Source organism: Dipodomys merriami, unplaced genomic scaffold (assembly GCF_024711535.1).
Source record: "Dipodomys merriami isolate MVZ:Mamm:240054 unplaced genomic scaffold, mDipMer1.0.p SCAF_11, whole genome shotgun sequence".
NCBI lineage: Eukaryota > Metazoa > Chordata > Mammalia > Rodentia > Heteromyidae > Dipodomys > Dipodomys merriami.
Window position 1 is genome coordinate 40435339 of NW_027202382.1, and position 25840 is coordinate 40461178.

General features: G+C 39.6%; 2 protein-coding genes across 7 annotated transcripts in view; both read right to left on the reverse strand.

Annotated features, from left to right (window-relative positions):
* Golga1 (golgin A1) overlaps positions 1-6833 on the reverse strand; it is a 52367-nt gene extending 45534 nt beyond the window's left edge. The window contains exons 1-3 of one of the 3 annotated variants that reach the window (XM_070013454.1): positions 6800-6833; positions 5936-5979; positions 4820-5101 (exon numbers count right to left, since the gene is read on the reverse strand). In XM_070013454.1, coding sequence (XP_069869555.1) covers positions 4820-4954 — 135 coding nt within the window. In that variant the 5' untranslated portion in view covers positions 4955-5101; positions 5936-5979; positions 6800-6833. The other 2 variants (XM_070013447.1, XM_070013438.1) reach the window with 2 other exon arrangements.
* A 10413-nt stretch (positions 6834-17246) lies between these two features.
* Scai (suppressor of cancer cell invasion) overlaps positions 17247-25840 on the reverse strand; it is a 136835-nt gene continuing 128241 nt past the window's right edge. For all 4 annotated transcript variants that reach the window (XM_070013459.1, XM_070013467.1, XM_070013476.1 and 1 more), the window contains 4 exons: positions 24991-25063; positions 21460-21633; positions 21175-21275; positions 17247-19880 (listed from right to left, as the gene is read on the reverse strand). In XM_070013459.1, coding sequence (XP_069869560.1) covers positions 19734-19880; positions 21175-21275; positions 21460-21633; positions 24991-25063 — 495 coding nt within the window. In that variant the 3' untranslated portion in view covers positions 17247-19733. The remainder of the gene's footprint in view (positions 19881-21174; positions 21276-21459; positions 21634-24990; positions 25064-25840) is intronic.

A 25840-nucleotide genomic window follows, 5' to 3' on the forward strand; every position in this document is an offset into this window, starting at 1 on the left:
ATTTTTGCCTAAAGTTGGTGCTCTAACCCCTGAGCCACAGCTCCACTTCTCTGTTTTTTGGTAGTTAATTGCAGATAAGAGTTTCATGAACTTTCTTGTCCTGACTGGCTTTCAACTTTGATCCTCAGATCTCAACCTTATGAGTAGCTAAGATTACAGGTGTGAGCCATCATGCCCATTTCTACCAAGCAAAGGTCCTGTTTTCATAACCTCATATCACACACACATATACACAAAGAAGGAAGCAGAGTTAATGTTAATGTGTTGTGCTGTAATAAATACTTAAGTAGCTACTGTTAGCTTGCAGATGGAAGTGAGCACTGAGCATTGAAAACTGAGCCAAGAAATGCAGGATGCCTCTAGACACATTTTAAATATTTATTAACCTCTTCAATCACTTGCCAGTCCAAAACTTACTAAGAGTCAGTATAAAGGACACGTGAGAAGAGAGCCTTTGGAGTCCTAAGATCTGGGTTCAAGTCCCAGCTTTCCTACTTATAAGCTGCAAGAATCTGAAAGAATTACTCAACTCCCCAGCTAACTATTATCCTTATTTGAAAACTGTGGTAGTAAATATGATCTATTACAGAGCTATGATGATGGTGAAAGAATTTGATATTTGTTAGATCTGCAAAAACAAACCAAAATTGTACAATTTTTGGCAGTACTAAAGTCTGAACTCAGGCCTCCTGCTTGCTAAGTCGAAGTGATTCCACTTGGGTGAGACATGCTAGATCTCAGCACTGTGCTAAGTATTAAAAACAGTGGTGGCATCTGATGTGGAAGAAATAACTTGTATTGTAAAAGCTCGTAGAATTCACAAACTGTATAGATCATGATAATGACAATTTGCTTTGTGAAGGTTACGATGTGTTTGTGACTTTAACTAAGTATCACTATTCCACAATACTGTGAAATATGTGAAATTTATGTAATCACCTAATCTCAATTAAAGAAAAAAATGAGAGAGGGGATGGGATAGGAGAGATGGGTGACAGTGTTGTCAGACACTTTGTACTCATATACTGTTTTGTAGAATGGGAACTTCTTTGTACAACTATTTAAAGATAATAAAAAAAATAAAAAAAAACAGTGGTGGGCTGGGAAGGTGGCTTAGTGGTAGAATGCTTGCCTAGCATGCATAAAACCCTGGGTTCGATTCCTCAGCACCACATAAATAGAAAAAGCCGGAAGTGGTATTGTGGATCAAGTGCCAGGCCCTCAATTACACACACACACACACACACACACACGTGCCAGGCCCTCAGTTACACACACACACACACACACACACACACACACACACACACGCCAGGGATCAAGTGCCAGGCCTTCAATTACACACACACACACACACACACACACACACACACACACACACACACACACACACACGTGCCAGGCCCTCAATTCAACACACACACACACACATGGCACAATAAAAAGGTGCTCCCTAAAAGTGCAGTCACAGCATAAGAAACTAAGTTATGAAATACTTATCTGAAGAGCCAGGTACTATGCTAAATGCTTTATATACTATGAAAAAAAAAATTAACAGAGCAGGCCTGAGACTGCTGTCCTTAAAAAGGTCTTGTGAGTTCTTCCCTTGGTAGGAACTTAGATTTGGGGTCACTTTCTAGGTCTGGAATATATTCTAGATCAAAGTTCATTTAGTATGTCAACATGGAGGGAAAAGGGATGTTTCTGTTACAGAATTTAATGTCAAGACCATATTCTTCAGCTCAGTGAGAGAATGTCCACATACAGATAAAGGAGTCCATGAAAATCCAGATCTTGTAATGTTGCTCCACCTCAATAACCTAATAGCTTCTGGCATGTAATATGACCCAGAATTCAGAGAGCAAGAAAGGAGAGGGAGGATTCATCTGATCATGGAAACAACTCAAATATCTATCACTGGGACAACACAGAAATAAACTGTAGCCTTTCAAATTCTAGAATCCTATAAAGCAGTAAAAGGAAATAAATAAGCCACATTTGGGCAACACAGAAGCGTTTTAGAAACATGTTGAGTTTTTTAAAAAGTTAGTCCAAGAATACTATGGTATATCCTTTTTTTTTTTTTTGATGCCAGTACTGGAACTTGAGCTCAGGGCACTATCTCTGAGGTTTTCTTGTTTTGCTCAAGGCTTTAAGGCTAGCATTCTACCACCTGAGTTAAAGTTCCACTTTGGCTTTTTGGTGATTAAGTCTTATGGACTTTGCTAAATGGGCTGGCTCTGAACTTCCATCCTAAGATCTCTGCCTCCTGAGTAGCTAAGAGTACAGGTGTGACAATGGCACTTAGCATATCTTTTTATAAAGCTCCAAAGCAAGCAGTATTAAATCTGGGTACTGATGGCTCATGCCTATTAATCCTGGCTACTTAGAAGGCTGAGATTTGTGGATTATGGTTTGAAGCTAACCTGGGAAGGAAAGTCCCTAGGACTTTGCTAAATGAAGCTATGGCTTAAGTAGTAGATCACTATTTTTGAGCAAAAAAGCTCAGGGACAGCATTCAGGCCTTGAGTTCAAGCTCCAGAACTGTACACACACACACACACACACACACACACACACACACACACACACACACACACACACACACACACACACACACACACACACACACACACACACACACACACACACACACACACACACACACACACACACACACACACACACACACACCCTAAACCAGTGTTAAATAAGAAGTCATTTATGAGTATATACTATATACATAATTGTCATGATGTTTTAAAAACTAAGAAAATGATTAGCTGGGGGCTGGGAATGTGGCTTAGTGGTAGAGTGGCTGCCTAGCATGCATGAAACCCTGGGTTCGATTCCTCAGTACCACATAAACAGAAAAAAGCCAGAAGTGGCACTGTGGCTCAAATGGTAGAGTACTAGCCTTGAGCAAAAGAAGCTTAGGGACAGTGCCCAGGCCCTAAGTTCAAGCCCAGGACTGGCTGGCGTGTACCCACAAGCACACACATACACAAAACAAAAAAAAACCCAACAGAACAACAACAACAACAACAACAAAACCCTAAGGCAATGATAGACACAATATTTTGGCTACCTGGAAGAGAGAGGGCAGGGAATTGGGAAGCAACATGTTAGTGGCTTTGGCAATGTTGATACATTCTATTTCTTTGGTTATACAATAGGTTTACCTTATGCTTTATACATACAATATGATTAATATTTGTTTTTCAGTGATGAGGACTAAACTTGCTTTACACTTTACATACACATTATATATGTATACAGTCTTTTACATCTACCATCTATCAATTCATATATATAAATAAAACCTTATATTCTAAAAAGTCATCTGAAGAGCTGGGTGCTGGTGGTTCACGCCTGTAATCCTAGCTACTCAGGGGGCTGAGATCTGAGGACTGCAGTTCAAAACCAGTTTGGGAAGGAAAGTTTGTGAGACTCTTATCTCCAATAAACTACCAGAAAACCAGAAGTGGCACTGTGGCTCAAGTGGTAGAATGCTCACCTTGAGCTGAAGAGCTGAGGGACAGTGGCCAGGCCCAGTTCAAGTCCCATGACCACCACCACCAACAAAGTCATCTGACTTATAAGGATTCCATAATATGCCGAAGACATATTATTATTTAATCCTCAAGCAGGACACTTCCCTAATACAGCATAGTCTGTGGTGTTTTATAATCTTACCAACACAAAAGGTACTTTACAAATAAGGTGACATGCTAAGTCATCAGTGCCACCTTTCCATCAACTTTCCTAATAACAGAGTGCACTCATAACTCTAGACCGCCATTCACAGACCTTGTTAAGCAACAATGACTTAAAGTCTATGTACCTGCAAGTATAACAAGCCCAGGCATTTCAATAAATTGAAATGTAAACATTGCACCATGGAAGGAAAAAAACAGTATGTGAGAACAGTGCTCAGGAAGTGGAACAGAAAAATGTGCCAATGAAGTCTAGCTAGTATTAACAAATCAAGCACTATTAAAATGACTCCTCAAAGTAAAGAATCACATTTGCACGGTTTTGTACAGATAGAAACTACAAGGGTAAGAAATAATTATTCAATTTCAGAACATTTATTAGGAGGAGTCCCTTATGGATTATTTTTTTTTTTTGTCAGTTGTGGAGCTTGAACTCAGGACCTGGGCACTGTACCTGAGCTTTTTTTGCTTTGTCCATTATGGGGCTTGAACTTAGGGTCTGTGGCGGTCCCTGAGCCTCTCTATGCTTGAGGCTAGAGCTCTACCACTGAGCCACAGTGCAACTTCTGTTTTTTACTGAGTAGTTTATTGGAGATAAGAGTCTTACAGACTTTTCTGCTCCAGCTAGCTTTGAACCGCAATCCTCAGACCTCAGCCTCCTGAGTAGGTAGGATTACAGGTGTGAGCTACTGGTGCTCAGCTTTCCCTCAGCTTTTCTGCTCAAGTCTAGCGTTCTACCACATTGAGCCACAGTGTCACTTCCAGTTTTATGGCCATTAAATGGAGTTAAGAATTTCGCAGACTGGCGGGTGCGGTGGGGGGCAAATGGGAAGGGATGGGAAGGGGAAACAGAGGAGTAGGCAACAATGCTTGATAAGAAATGTACTCATTATCTTGCCCATGTAATTATAACCCCTCTGTATGGTATTTTCACAATAAAAAAAAAAAAAAGAATTTCAGACTTTCCTACCTGGGTTAGCTTTGAACTGTGATCCTTAGATCTCAGCCTCCTGAGTAGCTAGGATTACAGGCGTGAGCCACCAAGCGTGGCCCTCCAAAGATACTGATACCATCAAATATTTAAATCAAGAGAAGATACTTACAAAGTCATCTCCAGAGTCAGCTCCCATAGAGGCTACAGATTCCTTGCTGACAGAGCGTGGGATCCTAGTAGCTCCTCCAGGCCTCTGGGCTACAGCAGTCTCTTCGGCAATTTTCTTCTTTAGTTTTGCAAACATGTTCGATATGTAGCTATTCTGCACCAAGGAACTAGGGCAGTAGATCTTAATGACTGGATTCAGACAAAGGTGCCTAAACAGTTTCACACATCCAAGCAAGCTGCATTCCCACTTATATATGGGCCAAAGGCTTATGGCACTCAGTATCTATAAATCAGATGAGAAGATAGCTCTAAGTTAAACACTGGAAAGATTCTACTCTTGTTATGTTAAGCTTCAGGTTTCAAGAGTAAGTTTTGTAACTTAAATGTACATATAACAGGATACAATTGCTAAAGACTTAAAAAGTTCTAAGGTGTTTCAGATGCATATACAGACAGGGAAATCTAGTCCCAAAGACATGAGGCAAACTGCTAAAGGCTGTGGCAAAGGGGCAGGGCTGGCAGTTGGACACAGAATGTTGTGACTTACAGGTTTCAACTTTGTTTTCTTTTTATTATCCCATGTTGGCTATGGCATATGACACATTTAATAAAACCTCCCAGGTTAAAATCAAATAATTATGACTTAATGCTTTTAACTCCTCTCAATAAGTTTAATCAGGACAGATCTGTCTTTTTAAATCAAAGACACAAACATATGTAACAAACAAGAGGGCAAAGTGTAACATTCTAATGTTCCAGAATAATTCTGTTTGCAATCAGCTGTTTCCTTGAAAAAAGTATTTTATATTACAGGTATCATATACCCTTAAACTTTTCTGGGAATGCTTTGTGGCTCTTTTCCTTTAAGTTTGATACAGTTACCTAAAACCTCAAATTCCTATGCAAATATTTAACAAGATAAGCGAACATCTACTCCCTTCAATGGTGTTCAAAACACTAAGACTGTGGTTTCAATTCTAACTTTACATGTTTTGTGGAGATCACCAAAGTTTTACTTTCAGGCCCACAGATGACATCTTGCTACTTCAGATCATCGGATAAGTCTGTACAATTCTTCAAAAATGTTACCTTCAGCATCTGCAAACTATTCACTCACCTGTATTATCTACTAGGTTTCAAACAGCTGGAGGTCAAAGCATTCTGTTCTGAGTAAAGACAAAGAAAAATCGGTTGGATATGAAATGTTAAGGGCAAGATCAAAATGTTGAGTGGGGATAGGGGAGAAGAGTGGAGGAAGAGGAAAGAAGATTAAGTAGAGGAAGGAAACTTGTCACTAGGACAACCCTCAGTGGAGTACCCTCCTTCTCCCTCTCTGGCCCGTGAAATTTGTCATCTATGAGCTTCCTTCACAGGCACAAAGGACGGAATCTCTTACAGCGATTCACTTCTCCTTGGAAAACCAAGTAAGTCGAATGAGATTAAGGTTCCCCAGGGCTGATGTTGATTTCTCAGTTGGTTCTGACAGTGTTTACCTGGCCAGACCCAGGGCTGGCTGGTCGTGGAGCCTTGACTGGGACTAAGCTAGTTGGTGAGGGAGGGGAAAAAAAAAAAAAAGGTCGCCGAAGTTGAGCAACAGACAGATGCCCAACGTCCAGGGGTGCGGCCACCGTACAGTTGGGGTCCCACCCCTGCGGGCCCCCTCTAGCCACGCCCTTACTTGGACAGTCAAAGACGGGAGGTAGCCGGCATCTCTCCTGCTTGACGGCAGAGCAGGGACACTGAGCCCCGGAAGGGTTGACTTGGCAAAGGTCGCGCACGAAGGAACCCCAGACCGCTAGGCTTCAGACTCCCGGGCCAGGGCGGCCCTCTTCCGCCCCCACCCGGGCCTTTCGGAACCCCGGGACCGCCCCCCGCCTTGGGTCTCGGCTAAGCCCGTCCAGGCCGCTTTGGGGACAGACCGAGGCCACCAGAAGGGGGCGGGAGGGGGGCTCTTGGCGTCCCGGAACCTCGGCCCGCGCACCTGCCGGCAGAGCCCCGCCTCCGGGACCCTAGTCAGCGCCGGCCAGCGTCACCTGCCCCCGCCGCAGGCCGGTGAGCCGAGCAGCGACCCGGAACCACTTTTCCTCAGCGCGCCGGAAGTGGCAGCGCGTAGGGCTGGGACTCCGCGCGCATGCGCCCTGAAGTGCGCTCTCTGGACTCCAGGCGGCAGTTGGGCGGGAGCGGCTGCAGGGCGTGGGCATCGCTCAGGGCGGGGGCTTCTCGGCTGCTGGCCTGACTACACTCACCCCGGCGACCGGGCTGCCCAAGCCTTCACCTGTCCCCTTCGCAGGGGGCGCCCCGGATCCTCTGAGCTTTTTTTTCTTTTTGGTCAGTCACGGGACTGGGCCTGGGCGCTGTCCCTTAATTTCACGGACTTTCCTGCCTGGGCTGGCTTTGAACCTCAATCCTCAGATCCCAGCCTCCTGAGTAGCTAGGATTAGAGGCGTGAGCCACCGGCAGCAGTTTTCTGGTGACGACTGCGTTGGATCTGCCTAGGACTTTGGTTGTGTGACATTCTTTCTATGGGACACAGGATTTGTAAACCTTACCTTGTCTGACCTGGTAAAGAAAAGTTCAGAGTCCCCTGAGACTATATGGGTACCAACCTTATGGAGGCAACTTTAATTGCTGGAGACTTAAGTTTCAGGAGTAAACAGCCCAGGCAAAAATTTGGCCCTCTAACAGAAAAATGATTTGATTTCATGTACATAAAAAAAGGGGGGGGAATGAAGATGCCAGGCCTTCACCCACTACTGGCTGAGGAGATGGCAGAGGCAGGTGTACCTGAGAGGGGGGGCGCTCAACATCAGGGAAGAATTCGGAGAAGCTACCCAAGTTTACTGAAAAAACTGGCAATGTCATTTGTCAGGTTGACGGGAGTAAATCCTTCAAAAATGATCGTGTCTTTCACAGTAATAAAACTACTAAAAATGTGAAGAAATAGCAGCACGATCATCAATTCTGCTATCCAAGGCTACTATGGTACTAATACATTGGTACTAATACATGGTACTATTTGCCTATGGGCAGACTGCTTCAAGGAAAACACACACTATGATGTGTTCAAAAGTTTGTTTGAGTTACATCCAGGGCATAGGGCCTGAGCTCAAAGCCCCAAGACCAGCTCACAAAAAAGTAATATAAAAATATACTGAAGTAGGGAGACCGGGTGACATGTGACTATTCACTAAAATTTTGTTTAAATTCAGCCTACACCTGTCCATGGCTGCTACCTCCCTTCCTGCTTAGAGCAGCCTGGCAGGTCTGTCCCCCAATAAAGCCTTAAGGCCATATTGGTCGCTCACCTTTCATTTCTTACATGGCCTGTTTCCTAACTGTGTTATGTATATTTGGGGATGGCAGGCCTTTGTTACAATGGGCAGCCTGCAGACTGCTAGTGTTGTAATTAAGACTCCAATATTCCATCTTCCAAAATGTGGCTTCGCTGATAAGTTACAATACCATGAAACCTTCACTATATATCAAGAATTACGTCAAGATCTTTGCCCTTAGACTTACATCATCTAGTTTTGTAAAATGATATAATGGAAGACTAAATTTTGTAAATAAGGTGGACTTCTCAGCTCAGTAAGAGGCATTTTCTAAGTAGAAAAGGATAAGCAGAAAGTGGCACTGTGGCTCAAACGGTAGAGCGCTAGCCTTGAGCAGAAGAGCACAAGGACAGCGCCCAAGCCCAGAGTTCAAGCCCCACAACAGACCAAAAAAACAAAAAAGGATAAGCAGAAAGGATTCTAGTACATCTACTCACTAGCAGGATTATCTTGAACAAGTGTGGTACCTTTCTTTGCCTTTGATTTCTAATGTACAAAATTGATATATAAATGCTTAATTATTTTAAATGATTAAATTACAATAACTGTAATGTGCATTTAATAAAGTATGTGTCACATTAAAAACAAACTGGCTCCTTGCTCAGCACAATCAGTGTTTTAACACGTGCATCTGACCTGTGGCCGGCTTACATCACCATTGCACATGCATGACAGCTGAAAGGGTGCTTCAGGACCTTACCCTGTAATAACACGCACTCTGGTATATGCTTATCACCATCCACCTGCGGCCTGCCTCCTTAGAGCAGCTGAATTAGGCTAAAACAAAGCAAAAAGGCGAGCCTTCTTCAAAGTCCTGAAACAAATTGAGCAGACTATGTCAGGCTCAGGGCTTCATGAATGCCTACCTAGTATATCCACACTAAAGAAACTTTAGTTCCTGTCTCAGATCTAGCACTCAACCTAGGATCAGCTGATCCCACCAGATCTTCAACTATCCCCTCCGAGCATCCCAGTACTGACTGGGCAGGGAAATGGCAAAACTACAACCAATCAAATAACAGGGACTCTGAAGAAATGAATCCACAACTTCAAGGCAATGGAAAGTATCTCAGATATAGTCTGAAAGAAGTTTAGTTATGAAGTGATTAACAATAGTAGCCAAAACATTAAGCAAATAATGTTTATTTTTATATCGATGATACACTTAATATACACGTGGATTCAAGATACAAAATTCATTTACAAGAGTTCACACCTGATGAATGTAGTCACATTCCTAGAGAACATTTATCAATGCAAAAATTTCTTTAATACACTGACAACAGAAAGCAAATACTCTGTAATCTTATTTAATAAACATCAAAACAATGTTTAAATCCCCATCCTCTAATATTTAAGTGCCTTCAAGGTGATAGGCACTGTATACAGGAAAATATTGAAAGCCTATGGATCTGCTCTGCAGAATCACAGTGTTTACTCTGAAATTCGTTTAGTGAAGTAGTGAAAGGCTTGCTATTTTTTATGACAAATCACATACACAGGAGCCAAAAGTGATGAACTCGAGAAACTAAAGCTTTATGAATTTCCCAACTTCTAAAATCTATGAAGTATCATCTTTAACAGACAAAGCTGACAAAAGCTTCTGGAAAGGAAAAAAAAATACAACAAAACACCCAACACCCTTGTTTAAGAGAATGTATAGCTTATGTAATTTAGAAACACTAAAAGACAAAATTTACACATCACCACAAATGTTCAAGTCAAATGATACTGACAATATAATTTCCCCCCATAGTCATTGGTTGTAAATAGCCCCTTCAAAGTTTATTCTACTGGTAACACACATAAAAACTAAAGGATCCAAACAGTTTGCTAACAGAGCTGAGTGAGAGATCTTGTTCTAAAGTATTAACTCACAATACTCAAATTTTAATACAAATGAGCAACAAGGCTGTGTTTCAAGGATTACAAGTGATCTGCGAAATAGCTAGATAGGCAACCAAATAGCTTCATTATTTGCACGACAGATTAGCAGCACTTGGATATGGATTGTTACATGAAAATTATTGTGCTTCAATCTCTTGAGGAGAGCTAATATAACTCTATAGTCCCTATAGTGTTACAGTTCTAGACATTTCAGTTACAGACAAGCACAATTTAAAAAAAAAGTATTTCATACCACTAGAAAATCAAGTAATTATATCCTCCAAATGTAATTTCTGCTATGATTTCAACAAGTGCATTTCTGCCTAATACTCATAATGCAGATGACAGGTTCACTATACTTTTCAGTACAAAAAAGACCAAACAACTTTTTATGTAATTCCTACTAGATTTAAATTAACCCTATTGATATTCTGAATAAAGAAAAAGGATATTCAACCATATGTTGGCTATTGCTGAGAAAATAATGGCCTAAAATTACAATAGTCCTCAGAGCAAAGTAAGAAATGACCTCTACCTATTCCACCTGATTGAATGATTAATGCAAGCACTATTTATAGGGATGCCAACACAATGAACATGACCTATTTGGACAAAATCCTTCACTTATGACCTCTGCCATGAAACTGTCAGGACATCATATTTGCATTTCCCATTATCTAACTCAGACCTTTCTACTACACGTGGGAGAATCCTGAAAAATCTAGGACTTCTTCATGGTTAAACAGCAAGTTTATTAAAAACACATTTTAAGGAAAGTTGGAAAACTAGTAGTATGGTCTAGATGGCAAAAGGAATGCGGCAAATTGGATAACTATAAGAACTCACAAAAATTAGTTCTAAATTATCTTACCAAACCGCTAAAGGCAATTTAATGATGATATAATAAACAAGAGTTAAATAAACTATCCTTCAGAAAATAAAATTCTTACTGTGTTACCAATGTAATATTTTTTTCTGAAGATTTCAAATAAATCACAATAGCTTTAATTTAGAGAAAAAAACAATGGTATACAAAAGAGAGTGAGTTTAAGATTTGGAAAAAATGCAATGGTGTCTGGTTTGGAAATATTTACTTGGGGATTATCACATCACTTTACATTTAATAGTGATTTAGTCATATTGATTTGATGTTTAAGAAAATGTATGGTTCAAATTAGGTTTACAAATCTCAATTTGACTCAAGGACAAGTGGACATTGTAAGTTTCAAATGAGAAAAACGTATTAATGAGACAAACTTAGATACCTTTCACTGCTACCCATAGTTCTTTAACTCAGTTCATTAATTTTCATTCCATAAGTTTATGAGAAGAATCTGAAATTATCAATATCTCCATAAATAATATTATATCTAAAAAGATGATTGTCTTAGGCTAGAGATTGGAATTGTCCACTAAAATGGGAAAATTCTTCCCAATTTGTAGTCTGTTAATATGACCAAATTCAGGATAGATTATTGGAAACTGTTGTATGGTAATGTAATATACTTCAAACTATTAAGAAAATGAATCTACAGTTCAAATACGTTTTTTAAAATCACACTGTTTAAAGAGTAGTGTGATAACTATTTTAAGAAATTATTAAAAAAACAAAAGAAATGGTTAAAATGTCTTAAAATTAAGAAAATGGTGCTTCAGTCAGTGATTAAGTGACAATGTTACATAAAATGGAATTCTTCTCAAAAGTCAGTATTACATGAAAAGAATTAAGTGAAAAATACTAATTTTAGCTTAAGAAAACATTCATATTTACAGAATTCCAAAGAAAATACTTCTATGGCACCAACAGATTAGTTATGTTTTATATACTTATCTTTCCTAATCAAGTGCAAATTGTCACCGTCAATCTAATACCCTCCTAATGAACACGCAATTGCTCCATTCACAGGCCAATTACCTGTCCTGAAATGCAGGATAGGTTTAAATAATTGTGTCCAAAACTCACAAAGGACTACGTTTTGAAATTGTAGTTTGAGGAAGGTAAATTATCTTTTGTGTTTGGTTGTCTTTTCTAAGAAAATGGTCCCAGTATCCAGGAAGGTCTGGGAGTCAGAGCACAAATGGTTTCAAGTATCAGTGTGCAAGAGAATGAAGGGAAAGAGCTTGCTTTTCACAGCAGTCCCTAACACACTCAACAGCACAGCTACAGCTCTCCAACTGGGAGGTCAGAGGTTATAGCCACAGTGTCAGTTGTATCTGCTGCACCTTCTGAGACATGAACTGACTATGTAGGCTGGCCCTGAACTCGTGTTTCTCCTGCTTTAACCTCCTGAGGGCTGGGATTGCAGGTGTGTACCACTGTGCATGGCTTCCTACTGTACTTTTGGTTGTTGCTGTTCTCTCAAATGAAACTCGTATTAAGCTGAGTCAGTTCCATGAATAACAGTTCGGTATGTCTTCTGCTGAGTAGCAACTGCAAACATAGGATTTGGTTGCGGAAACAACAAAAATCAGATCCTATGTATGTATTCAACGATTTCTCAGAAATAATATAATAATATTTCATTGGAATATTTATTCAGGCAAAAGCTATAATGATTTTAAAGTTAATGCTACAATTAAAAAGTGTTATGAACAGTTGGCTATTCTACTAAAAATATCATAGGAGGTGAATGAATCATTTTGGGGGATGGTCATTGGAGTCCTGAACTAAATTCTCTATTTTCAGGTGTTTTAATATTGGATATGTTTTAATCTTCTAAAAAAGAGGGTAAAAAGTTGCTGTGCAGTTTATATTTTATCATGCTAAAATAACCTCGTCTTAATTTTTGCAATGAGTATACTGAAGTGTCTATTAAACATCTCTTAACATCTACTCATGCAAATAAACATATCAGCTGAACACAGAGGTAATCACTCAACATTGATACTCTGCAAGATCCCACAGATTCAAAATTGGCACGGCATATATTTTCTGTATCCTCCCCAACTCTATCATCCTTGGTGGAGGTCTGAAGGCTCAGATTTTTCTAGCCTACCGTGCGGGGAAGATTCAGAACACTAATGCATGTGGGAATATATGGCCAAACTGCAGAACACAAATGGTCTCACAGAGACTCAAAAATATAATAAAGGGCACTGGATTTACTGAAAGCATTTTTCTCTAATAAGCACACTCATTGATGTGCAATTCCAGTAAGAAAAAAAAATCTATAGTTAGAAGTGTCAAGACAGGGCTAATTTACCATGGCTGTTCCAAGTATACTGATTAACAGCATTGGTTCCTCATTAAGTTCTACTCTGCCTAGGTTACATCTTCGCTAATGCCTTTTTTTTCTGCCTCACAGAGACACATGTAAAACAAGGCATACTGATGAAAAAATTCTTCCAAAATTTAAGAGTCAGGTATTGAAACAGCAAGTAGCAGCTATTTTCCCCCTAATTAAAGAACATGATTTTCCTATCTATTTAAAAATGCGATTGAAATGATTTTTCCCAAAGCCTCTTGATGTACCACTCAGCAATAATATTCAAATATGGGTTAAGAAAACAAAGCACAAATACAGCTTAAGAATCTGCTGGTGTCTCAGTTTCACATATTTAGGTTTTTCAGGTTCCTATAATTTATCAACAATTTACTTGGAAGTTTGCAGGTGGTTTTAAAGCAAAGAATGTCCAGCTTCTCGTAAAGATAGTTATATCCTAATTTTAACTCCAAATGAGCACATTTTATCCCAACACAAGCCCCTCAAAACAGAGGCCTATGGATGAGATCCAGCCACAACCTATCTAGAGCAGCATGAACTATGCCACCAGGATGTCCTCACAGAACTTAAATAAATTCAGCCCACAATGGGGATGGGTATATAATATACACATACTACCTCATTTGCATACTAAGATATTTACAAGTATGTACACATATATACAAAAAGTATACACAGATTGCATTGAGCATCACAAAAATATACACATGCCATTAAAATAAAATAAGAATTCTAAATAAATAAGGTAAAAAAAAAAAGAGCCCTCATTGTAAATACTCTTTATATTGTCCAAATAAGCACAAAGCAACACAAACACACTCAAAATATCACCAGGAGACTCAAGGCATTCAAACCCATATCAAATCTTTTACTCACATATTGGTGGGCGGATGATTTTGAATTATTGACAGGAGCCAGATTACAGACCTTGGCACTTGGCTGTATTTCTAGGCCAGAATGTTCTCTGGTTATCAAGCAGATTCTAAGTCTCCATGGACAACTAAGTGCAAGATTTTTCAACCTAGTTTCAACCTCTTCAAGACAGAAAGTTACTAAGTCACAGAGGTCAGAGACAAAACTCAAAGGATGCCAGAGAAAGTCCCCGAATATATATATGTATATGTATATATGTATATATATATGTATATGTATATATATACATATATACATATACATATATATCGAGAGAGAAAGAGAGAGGGGGGGAGAGAGGGAGAGAGAGAGAATCTGATTTGTCACTTTCCCCTTTACCTCAGTTAAATACAGAACAACTGCAATCTAATGTTTCAAGAAATCTAGTACATAAAGAAAACAGGCAGTAGCCCCACATCGGAACGGGGCAAGAATAAGACCCAGACCCTTTATCAGAAAACCTCAAACTCATTCTTTGTTTCTATAATGACCAAACGTTCCAACTTGGTTAAAAATATAAAGGACACAATAAATCCTGTGCTTTGAGAGGTTCAGAGAGCACCACTTTCTAGAAGAAAACACACAAAGAATATATCCTGATTAAAATCAGGGAAAAACGTCTGATTTTGAATTTACAAACAAAACAAAACAAAAATCTGGTAGGACAGATCCATTGGTTTCAGTATTTGATACAATAAGAAAAATAAAACAACTTTTTGTGCCAAAATAGAAATCTAACGATTTCTTGTTCTTAAGAAAGCAGTGGAGCTGCTAGAGAAATGGGGCTGAGATTAGGAGATCTGAGTTTTAGTTCTAGCTCTATCACTGTGGATAATCACATAGCATTTGAACCTCAGCTTTCTCTTTTGCAAAAGAGGAAAGATGGTTGATTTACCAACTTCAGAAATAAGTGAAGACAAAAAAATTCCATTGTGCTTCATTTGTTAACTATGGTTCTTAAGAGACCAGAGACTGTATCAGAATCTCCAGGGAGAACTTGTGCAGTCTGAAAACAAACAAACAAAAGTTTCCTGTTGCTTTGGTGGTTTTAGTACTAATATTTAAATTTTTATGAAGTCTGAAAGTAAATTTTTTTTTTTTTTTGCCAGTCCTGGGGCTTGAACTCTGGGCCTGGGCACTGTCCCTGAGCTTCTTTGGCTCAAGGCTAGCACTCTACCACTTATTTTTTTCTGACTTTTTCTGTTTATGTGGTACTGAGGAATCGAACCCAGGTCTTCATGCATGCTAGGCAAGCACTCTACCACTAAGCCACATTTCCAGCCAACTCTTAATTATAAGGAGGTATGGTAAAAGCAATTTAAACACAATATTCTTTGCCTCAGTTCCACTGAGCCACTGGGTGACTGTCCTTTTTAATATTTCTACCTCCTTGATTAACACTTAAAAATATAGAGGCTGGGTAAAAGCACACAGAATTGAATTAATTCAATAATATTAATTATCTGTGTGCTTGAAATTTTCCTAACAAAAAGTAAGAAGGATATCACCTTTTCCTCCAGGCTATTCCTTTCATTTTTGGTGCTGGTCCTAGGGCTTGAACTCAGCCTGGGCATTGGCTCTGAGATTTTGTGCTCAAGGCTAGCACTCTACCACTTGAGCTACAGCTCTACTTCTGGCTTTTTTCATAGATAACAAGGTAATAAAAGTCTCCTAGACTTTCCTGCCAGGCTGGCTTTGAACTGTGATCCTAAGATCCCAGCCTCCTAGGTAGCTAGGATTATAGTCCTGAGCCACCAACATCCAGCTTGTTATTTTTATATTATTCTATTTTATTTTGGTGGTAATGAGGCTTGAACACAGGGTCTTACGTTTACTAAGACAGATGCTCTACCACTTGAATCATGTTTCCAACCCATGATTTCCCTTTCATGCATTATTTTCTTAAGAAGAGTTATACCTTCCAAATGTGCTAAGCTTTCTCCATCCTATTAATCATTTTCTAACATAATTTTAATTATTTACACTTACTGCTTGATTCCTCCACCAGGACATTAGCTTTATGAAGACAAGAATATTTTATTTGTAATTTTCTTTTTCTTTGAGACTGGGTATTGCTATGTAACCAAAGCTGATCTCAAACTTGCAACTCTAATTTCACCTATTCAGTGTTGAGATTATAGATGTGTGTACCATTATGCCCAGTCTAAGACAAGGATTCGCTTTCTTTTTTGCAGTGCTGCAGATAGAACCCAGGGCTCTGCACAGGCTTGGAAAGCACTCTACCACTAAGCCATCCACAGAACCCAGAACTTTGCTTTCTTCACCAGTGATTCAAAGGAACTGTGGAAAACAGTGGCTGTGGATGGTAGTGGGGATTGAATTTGGGCCCCCAGGGCCTCATACTTGCTAGGTAGGTGCTTTACCACCTAAGCAATGCCCCTAGGTCTGCCTTTTGCTGGTTATTTTGGAGATAAAAGTCTTTTCTGCCCAAGCTGGCCTTGAACCCTGATCCTCCAGATCTCAGCCTCCTAAGTAGCTAGGATTAGAGGTGTGAATCACTAGCTACACATTTGCAAGTCACGAGTGAAACAGTTCACTTTCAAACAATTTTGTTGACTTTGAATATTCAAGATCATTTCAGTTCACTTTATTTATTTTTTATTTTTTATTTTTTTTGGGTCCGGTCGTGGGGCCTGAACTCTGGACCTGGGCGCTGTCCCTCAGCTCTTCAGCTCAAGGCTAGTGCTCTACCACTTGAGCCACAGCACCAGTTCCGGCTTTTTTCTTTTTACTTATATGGTGCTGAGGAATCGAACCCAGGGCCTCAGGCATGCAAGGCAAGCGCTCTACCACTGAGCCACCTTCCCAGCCCCAATCATTTTATTTTTTTGCAACAGGGCTTCACTACATAGTCTAGACTTGCCTAGAACTCACAACCTCCTGCCTCCTCCCTGAGTGCTAGGATTATACACATGCACTATTTTACCCTGCCAAATATTTCTCTGGCCCTTTTTTGTTTTTTTATTACAAGCTTTCATGATTACAAATATGTCTTTCTTAGAAATCACTATGGGAATTTAGATTATGAGATGGTCCTCTGAGGTGAGAGGAGTATAATTCTTTTTTTTTTTTTTTTTTGGTCAGTCATGGGGCTTTAACACTGGGCCTCGGCACTGTCCCTCAGCTCTTTAGCTCAAGGCGAGTGCTGTACCACTTGAGCCACAGCGCCACTTCTGGTTTTCTGGTGGTTTATTGGAGATAAGAGTTTCACGGACTTTCCTGCCTGGGCTGGCTTTGAACCGTGATCCTCAGATCTCAGCCTCCTGGGTAGCTAGGATTACAGGCATGAGCTACCAGTGCCCGGCAGGAGTACAATTCTTTACTGGCAGTTAAACCTCTAAAGTGGAATAAAGGGTTGGGGATGTGGCTCACTGGTGTATAGCTTTTGCCTAGAGGGCGTATGGCCCTGGACTCTAGATTCTTTAGGATAGTCTCTCAGAGATAGTCTCTAAAACAGCCAGTGGGACTAGATAGTTTCTCAAACAGACTATCCATACAAATGATCTATCTAGGAAAGTATGCTGGCTAGAGTAAAAATATAGTCGTGAGTTTTCCTGATGGTAATGGTGGACAAATCAGTATTTTTGGAACTAAGAATCCACACTGTAGAATGAGAATTGGAAATGGCCTTGGATCAAACACTCCCGTTGCATGGGAGAGAGCTGAAAAGCAGCGACATAAAGCCACTTGTCATAGGACATCATTCTAGTTACTAAGAAAGCCAGAATTAAAACTCTCATCTCTGGGTTCTCAGATCAATGCTCCTTTTGTGTAGCAGGTAAAGATAAAGCTCAGGAAAATAAGCATTATTTTAACATCAGAGGAGAGAAAAAAAATGTGGGGTAGTAAGCATAATGGGCACAGAACTTTGAGACGACTAGAACAAGAGGCCAGATAACTAGCAACAGTCTCCTGCTGCAGTTTCAGGTAAACACTGTTAGGAAAGGAAAACTGGGAAATTTATTAAGCTACTTAAAAAAAAAAAAAAAAAGGCAAGGAAGCCATCTATTTGAAAATAAGAAATAATCTATTGGCAAAAGAAAGCTCTTCCCAAAGTAACTTTTCCCAAGATTTTAGAAACGCTATCTGAAAGAAAAAAACAATAACAATAGAATTTTTAAAACGGAAATGAGACATAGGTCTCTAAACTCATGAACAATGATTTGATTTTGCATGAAAAAGTAGCCAAACTGGAACAGGTAATGGCATACTTAACACTAAAATGATTTTCTGGGCCAGAAATGACAACCAAGTGTAACATATTACCACAAAATTTCCCAAGGAATGTAGGAAAGAGATTTTAAAGTTAATCACCTCATTTCCCCTGGTACAGCCAGAGGTAGGCAGCAAGTCCATAGAGAGATTAGGTAACAGGCCTTGTAACTGATAAGCTTCTAAACTTGAAAGTTGCACATCAAAAGATGCAGAGAAAATCTTCATATCTAGTGCAATGATGAAGGGGATGAAAGGGAGTGAAGCAGAAAAATATATTACACAAAGTCCTAGTTAAAATAACACTTGTACATGAACATAAACTACCATGGACGTTTTATCACATCACATTCCTAAACTGTTAATGGAAAAAACATCAAAATACATTTGACTTTCATAACATCAAGGTACTCTCAACCAACATTTTGAAGTCTCAGAAACCTGAAGTAGGCTAAAAGATCAGAAATAGTACTGTAAGCTGACTTCAATCTTGAATGATCCCAGAAACTAGAGCGTGTATGGAAAATGGGAGACAATGTATTAGGAAGCCAAACACTGTTTTTTTTTGTTGTTGTTGTGTGTGTGTGTGTGTGTGTGTGTGTGTGTGTGTTTTGGGCTGAAATATTTGTTATTGCCTATTTCATTTCCAGCAGAGACTACAAAAGAAAACTATGCAAACAAATGTCATGTAACACAGGAGTCATGTGTTCCAAGTATTTGTTATCACCTCAAGTCAAGTCCTAATTATTTAGTTTTCCGAGGCAAATCAATTAAAGGATTCTGAATTGTTGACATTATTTAAAGGAATTCAATGATTTCAAGAACTGCCACCATGATTCAAAGAATCACACATTTTTCCTACTGATGTGGAATGAAAAGAAATACCAGGAAAGGATACTGTTCTTGATTTTCTGTAGTTCATGCTGGCCAGTTTCATCATTATAAACAATTACATATTATCCAAATCCAGATATATAAGGTCCAAGGGTAAGTGTAGGATTTTCCTCATTATGAAAAACAAACGACTTTCTTCTCAAGGTGAGAAGTGACTACTGGAGTTGTAGTATTGGATGTTGCAAGTAAGTATCCAGATGTCAAAAAAAAAAATTAAAATTCCAAGATTGACACTTTAAAAGACTTCAAAGACTACATTTTAAAAATGACCCTAAAAGTTTGAACTTGTTATCTCAGTTGGCTTTTAAAATGGTGGTCCTAAATCAAAAAGTAAAAACTAAGTAACACACTATGTGTCTGTCATCACAATAGAAAACTGCACCATTTAAAATCTGTGGAGAATGAAAACTGTTTCAACGGGAGTGGTTTGGTTCTAATAGTCATCGATGGTATTTTCAAAGAAGACGCTTCGGACATCCAAGATGGCTGCTAGTTCCAAAATGTGCTTCTGAAGATGAGGGTTCTCCACTGTTTCATCCCGTGGCAGTTGTGGGTATGACTCTGGGTAGTTTCGTGTTTCCTGGTTGGTAAAGAAGAAGAAAATCAAGTGCAAGAGTTTAATGAAAGAAAATTATATACAGCTTTGATACATCATTAAGGAGTGCCTTAAAATTTGCTTTTCTTGATATTGGTTGATAGCTGAATTAGTAACATTAGACCATTTTGACCTCTAAAAATGTAACTTCATATGACTTCACCTAAGATTTATTTAGTGATTTGTTTTACAAATGTTGCTGAGATCTATATCACTGCTACGCACACAAGTCAGTGTCACCTAGAAACCACATACAGCTTTCTGGGAGAGAAGAAAACTAGCACATCTGGAAGTCCAATACAACTTGTTAAATGAATGAAGTTGTCAAAGCCAAAATGGTAAGAAAAGTGTTCAAATTAATGGCTTTGGTGGTTAATTATACTTTTAATTATAATTATACAGGGAATGTTAAAAAATATTAGGAATGGATGCCCTGGGAAGTTGGGAGCTACTAAGAGAAAAAAGGAGGCAGCCGGGTGTCAGTGGCTCATGCCTGTAATCCTAGCTACTCAGGAGGCTGAGATCTGAGGATCATGGTTCAAAGCCAGCCTGGGCAGGAAAGTCTGTGAGACTCATTTATTTATTTATTTATTTTTTATTTATTTTTATTTTTTTGGGGTCCGGTCGTGGGGCCTGAACTCTGGGCCTGGACTCTGTCCCTCAGCTCTTCAGCTCAAGGCTAGCGCTCTATCACTTGAGCCACAGTGCCACTTCCGGCTTTTTTCTTCTGCTTATGTGGTGCTTAGGAATCGAACCCAGGGCCTCAGGCATGCAAGGCAAGCGCTCTACCACTGAGCCAACCTTCCCAGCCCAAGTCTGTGAGACGCTTATCTCCAATAAACCACTAGGAAACTGGAAGTGGCACTGTGGCTTAAGCGGTAGAGTGCTCATCTTGAGCTGAAGAGCGCAGCGACAGCGCCTAAGCCCAGAGTTCAAGCCCCATGACCAATCAAAAAAAAAAAGGAGGCAAAGCAGCTAATTTGGGGACAGCATGCAGCTTCAGATATTTGGGTAGTACAGATAATTGAGATATTAGGATAATATAGATGGGGATAGATAACAAAAGACAGATTTACAGTGTGGGTATGGGTGTAGGTCAGTTTTACAGCACTGAGTACCCTTTTCAAAGTCTTGGGATCAATCCTCAGCACCAGGGAGAGAAAAGAAAAGGCAGGTTTGAGCAGTTTCTGTAAACTTAAATTTTATTTGATGTAAGTGAACAGTAACATTTGACACTTAAATGAGTAAAACTTTGTCTTTCATAATATTTTTCACCTACCCGAAAAATCTTGTGCATTCTCATGGTGGCTGAACAAAAGATAAATCTTGTGAGAAGCAAGCGAAGAAATTCATCTCCAAAAAACTGGAGAAATGCCTGATCTGTAAAGAGGAGAAAGGTAACAGTAAAAGGTTTATGTGGAAGTTGTACTTCAAAAAAGGTGAAGAAAATTCAGGAAAGCTCTCTTAATTTTCCTGCCTGGGACAAATCCCTTTACAAATCCAAGCAGTTTAAGATGGGTAAGCAGTACATTTGGTTAAGTGTGCAGTTAGATTGGTGGGGTACCTATTGAACGTGAATGGGTCAGGAGCTGGGCAATATCGCGGTTGATTTTTCGAAGGTACTCTTGACACTTTTCCCATAGGCCTCTACGCATGCTTGACAGTCCAGAGACAAACAGGAAGGCCATTAGAGGATTGTTCAAAAAGAGAGTGAAGAGGCTACCTCGTTGAGATTGATCTGTAATATAAATACATTACATATATAGACAATACTTTTGCAAAAAGTAAGAGACACAGATGAGGATTATTTTAATATAGTGATGACGTATAAAATTGAAGTTCTCTTATTAAACTGCAATTCAACAAGGCAGATCTTTATACAACTACAAAAATAAACCCCAGGCATATTGACTTCTTTCCAACCAACATAAAATCAGAGTCTTGTATATATAAGAGAAATGGAAGCTTCTTTGAAATTCTTTTTTATTCCCTTTGGTTAGCTGTTCTGTCTCTGCTGAACCCTAAACATCTTTTCTGCTGAGCCCTAAATATCAGCATTTTTTTTTACCTCACTGGCTCCTCTGATTTTCATTACCACCTACATGCCTGTTGATTCTGTGGTAATTACTGGATACTCAAAATGTCCACACTGAGACACATCAGAATGCACAGTAGATTTCAAAGCCTCAGTTGAAAAAAAAAAAAAAGGCACACTGGGCAGGGCAGGGATATAGCTCAGTGGCAAAATGTATGGCCCAGCAAGTGCAATGTCCTGGTTTCAATCTCCAGTACCAAAAAAAGGAAAGATAACAACAACAACACCCAAACCAAAAAACATCACAGCTTAAAAAAAAAAAAAGGCATATTGCTAACACTCATTAATCTGTTTCTGATTATGTTTAAAAACATGTGGGTAAGCCTGGTGCTGGTGGTTCATGTCTGTAATCGTAGCTATTCAGGAGGCTGAGATCTGAGGATTGTAGTTCAAAGCCAGTTGGGACAGGAAAGTCTGAGATCATTATCTCCAATGAACCACCAAAAAGCTGGAAGTGGGCTGTGGTTCAAGTGGTAGAGCACTGGTCTTGAGCACAAAAGCTCAGAGACAGTGCGCAGGACCTGAATTCAAGCCTCAGAACTGGCGCCACACACATGCACACGCATACACACACACAAGTGGGTAGTAGAAGATTTTAAAAATTATATATGAGACTCACTCTATACTTTTATTGGACAGTATTGCTCCAGACTCCTAAATTCACCTGTGAAAGGCACCTTGAGCTTAATGCCCACAATTGAAAGCAAATTCCCTCCCGTTTCATTCTTTGCAAACATGCTTCTCCTATTGGTTCCACCAAAATCTGAGCCAGAGACCTGAAAGTCTATTCCTATTTTCTTGCTCTCTTGCTCCCATATGCAGCCCATTGTCACATCTTGCTGATTCATATGGGCTTTATAGTAGTCTCTGAGTATCAGCTCTGGCCACACTGTCTTCCCTATTCCAGCAGTGGCCCTTTTCAATTCATTTTCTGCTGGGTTAACCAAATGATCTTTCATATTACTCCTCTGAAATTCTTTGCTGAGACCCCATTGTCCTCTACTTAAATCACTTAACAAATCTTAAAAGCTTTTTCATCATTCAATCCCACAGTTCTCAACTCTATAAAGTAGCTAGGAAAGCTACTTTAATTTCTCTAAGTGCACTCCTTAGCTCTCTTTTCTCAAGCCTAGTACATGTAGTTTCTCTGAAGGAACACTCATTTCCAACCCTTATCATCATCTTATTCTCCATGGCTGAAGTCCATCTTAGACTTCTTGTCCCCTTGCCTCACTCCATGCACTGGTTATCAGCTCCCTGGCAATGTTCCTGCACCTCTCACAGCACTTGGGTCATCTCTTCTATTAGACACTGGCTCTGTGAGAAACCTAATGGTATTATCAGGTCCCAGTGCTGTCTGTGTTACCTAGCTCAAAGCGTGATAAATAAACGCTGGATAACTGTATTGAATTTCTAAAGCTAGGCTTGGCTAATGACAGAACTGTAGGTTTTTCCTAAAGTGAAGGAAACTGCTAGGTTTGTTCCCAGATAGAGGGCCAAATCTTTTTGCAGAGGTCATTAGCAATAATACCACTGAATAAATATTCAATGTCTCTCTTAATAGAACTATACATGTGCTAAGTAGGTGAAGAACATTAATTCAGATATTTTAGGTCTAAGCTTCAGAGCACAAAGACAGGACAGGATACTGTGGCAAAAGGGTCAAGGGCACGCATGACAACTAAGTGTATTAATAACCATGATATCTAGCACTATTCTATGAGGTAAGCATTAGTATTATTTCCTTTTGACAGATGAGGTAACTGAGGCACAGATGGCTGAACAATTGCTATAGGTCACACAGCAAGTAAGAGGTGAGTTGAGACTCAGTCTGTCAGTTGTTTTCCAAACTCTGTGCTTTTCCTTTTACACAATAAAGTCTTTCAGGCCAAATAATGTTGTCATTAACCCATTTGATAATGTAGTTTTCCATAAATCTACGTCAGGACACGACAGATGTATAGCACTCTCAACTAGCTGGGCTGAATAGAGCCCATCCAGAAATGACAAACAGGATGACAAAATCCTCAAAGCAGGAGAATTTTACCGTTGTTTGAAGGTAAGTTCTATCCCTTAGGAATTTGGCTTGTGGCTACGTGAACTTAGTATTTCTATGTGGTTTTTTTTTTTTTTTTCCCTATTAAGCAGCAGAACTTACCTTAAAACAACGGTGAAAGTCTCCAGCTTCTCTCAGGCATTCAAATGCTGACCTTCACTTCCTGTGTCAAACTATGTCAGCAGACAGGACTTCAGGGCTGGGAGGTGGCAGTACAATGCCATCTCCCACAGAGAGACATCGGCACTATTCACAGTCAGGGAGATAGCGAAACAGTGACAAGTACTGCTAAGACAGTGGTAAGCTTGCTGAGTATGTTACCTAAGAAATGACTGGGAGTTAGAATTACACTTTATGTTACCTATCAAGGACAAGTTACTAAGGGCAAAAGGTCTTTTGATTTGCAGCCACTAGAAAAATGGCCCAAACAAACTTGTCCTTCTGGCAGATTTGGAAGAGGTTCTTTAATTTAAATAGTACCAGGTAAAAATGTAGTGGGTGGGTGGGGGACAAGACCCTTTTTTTTTTTTTTAAGTTGTACCAATTAGATTATCCTAACTCTTAAGCATAAGCTGGGAAGTCTTCTAGATCAGAAATCTTATGGTCTTCAAAGATGCCTAAATATATAACCAAAGATGTAGAAAATACAACAAGCAAATCGAGACAAACGCCTGCAAAACAAAATTTTAAATTATGGTTTCATGAGTTCCCCAACCGCAAGGAACCAAAACCATCCTTCCTCAGACAGGAACTATCTCAAGGCACATTAAGGAAGTCTGGTTGCTGGCAAGGCTTCTGGGTATAGTTCAGTTTGACACCTGCCACATTAAACAGCATAAATCCACATTTAATCAGTATGGGAGGGAAAGCAAAGATCAGTATTCCTTAAAATGTAGATCCGGCTCACACACAGCTACTATATGTCAGGCACTGAGAGAACGTACCTTGTAAAGCTTTTGGATATGCCGTGGGAGAAAGCAAGCAGACTAGCGGCTGTCCGAACAAGTTTGTGAAATTCTGTAATATATAAGAATTTAAACATATTATTAAACATCTGATCAATGGGAGTTACTTAGTAATTTGTCAAAGTAGATGACTGGTACAGACTGTCCTTCTGATTCTAAGCAGATGTGGAAACAGCAGCCCGGCTGACATACGCCATGCATAACATGACTATGCATAAAGACTGGCTAATAAAAAGAACTTCTTACCTACTAGCTATCTTTACTAAATTCAACTACGGATTTAAAAAATAATAGCAAATACACAATTGTCTACCAAGAAGGCCACCTCTTCTGGCACAGGACATCAAAAGGTAAATTTTCCAAGAAGTAGGATCTTGGCTTTTAGCCTGAAATTGAACTCTGATTTTAGCCTCTAAACTCTGATGTAGTGGTACGTGAGGACTGGCTCCATCTCTGATTGAGAGTACAGTAACCTCTCACTGCTCACATAAGATAATGTGTGGGCTGGGAAGGTGGCTCAGTGGTAGAGCGCTTGCCTTGCATGCCTGAGGCCCTGGGTTCAATTCCTCAGCACCACATAAGCAAAAAGAAAAAAGCCGGAAGTGGCGCTGTGGCTCAAGTGGTAGAGCGCTAGCCTTGAGCTGAAGAGCTGAGAGACAGTGCCCAGGCCCAGAGTTCAGGCCCCACGACCGGACCCAAAAAAAAAAAAAAGATAATGTGTAACACCAGAATGTCAATGTGTTAATTATAGTAAGAACTAAACTGACACTCAGACTAAAAGCACTTTGTATGACTGTCTTTCTTGTAACGGCAGATCTTCATGAGTAAA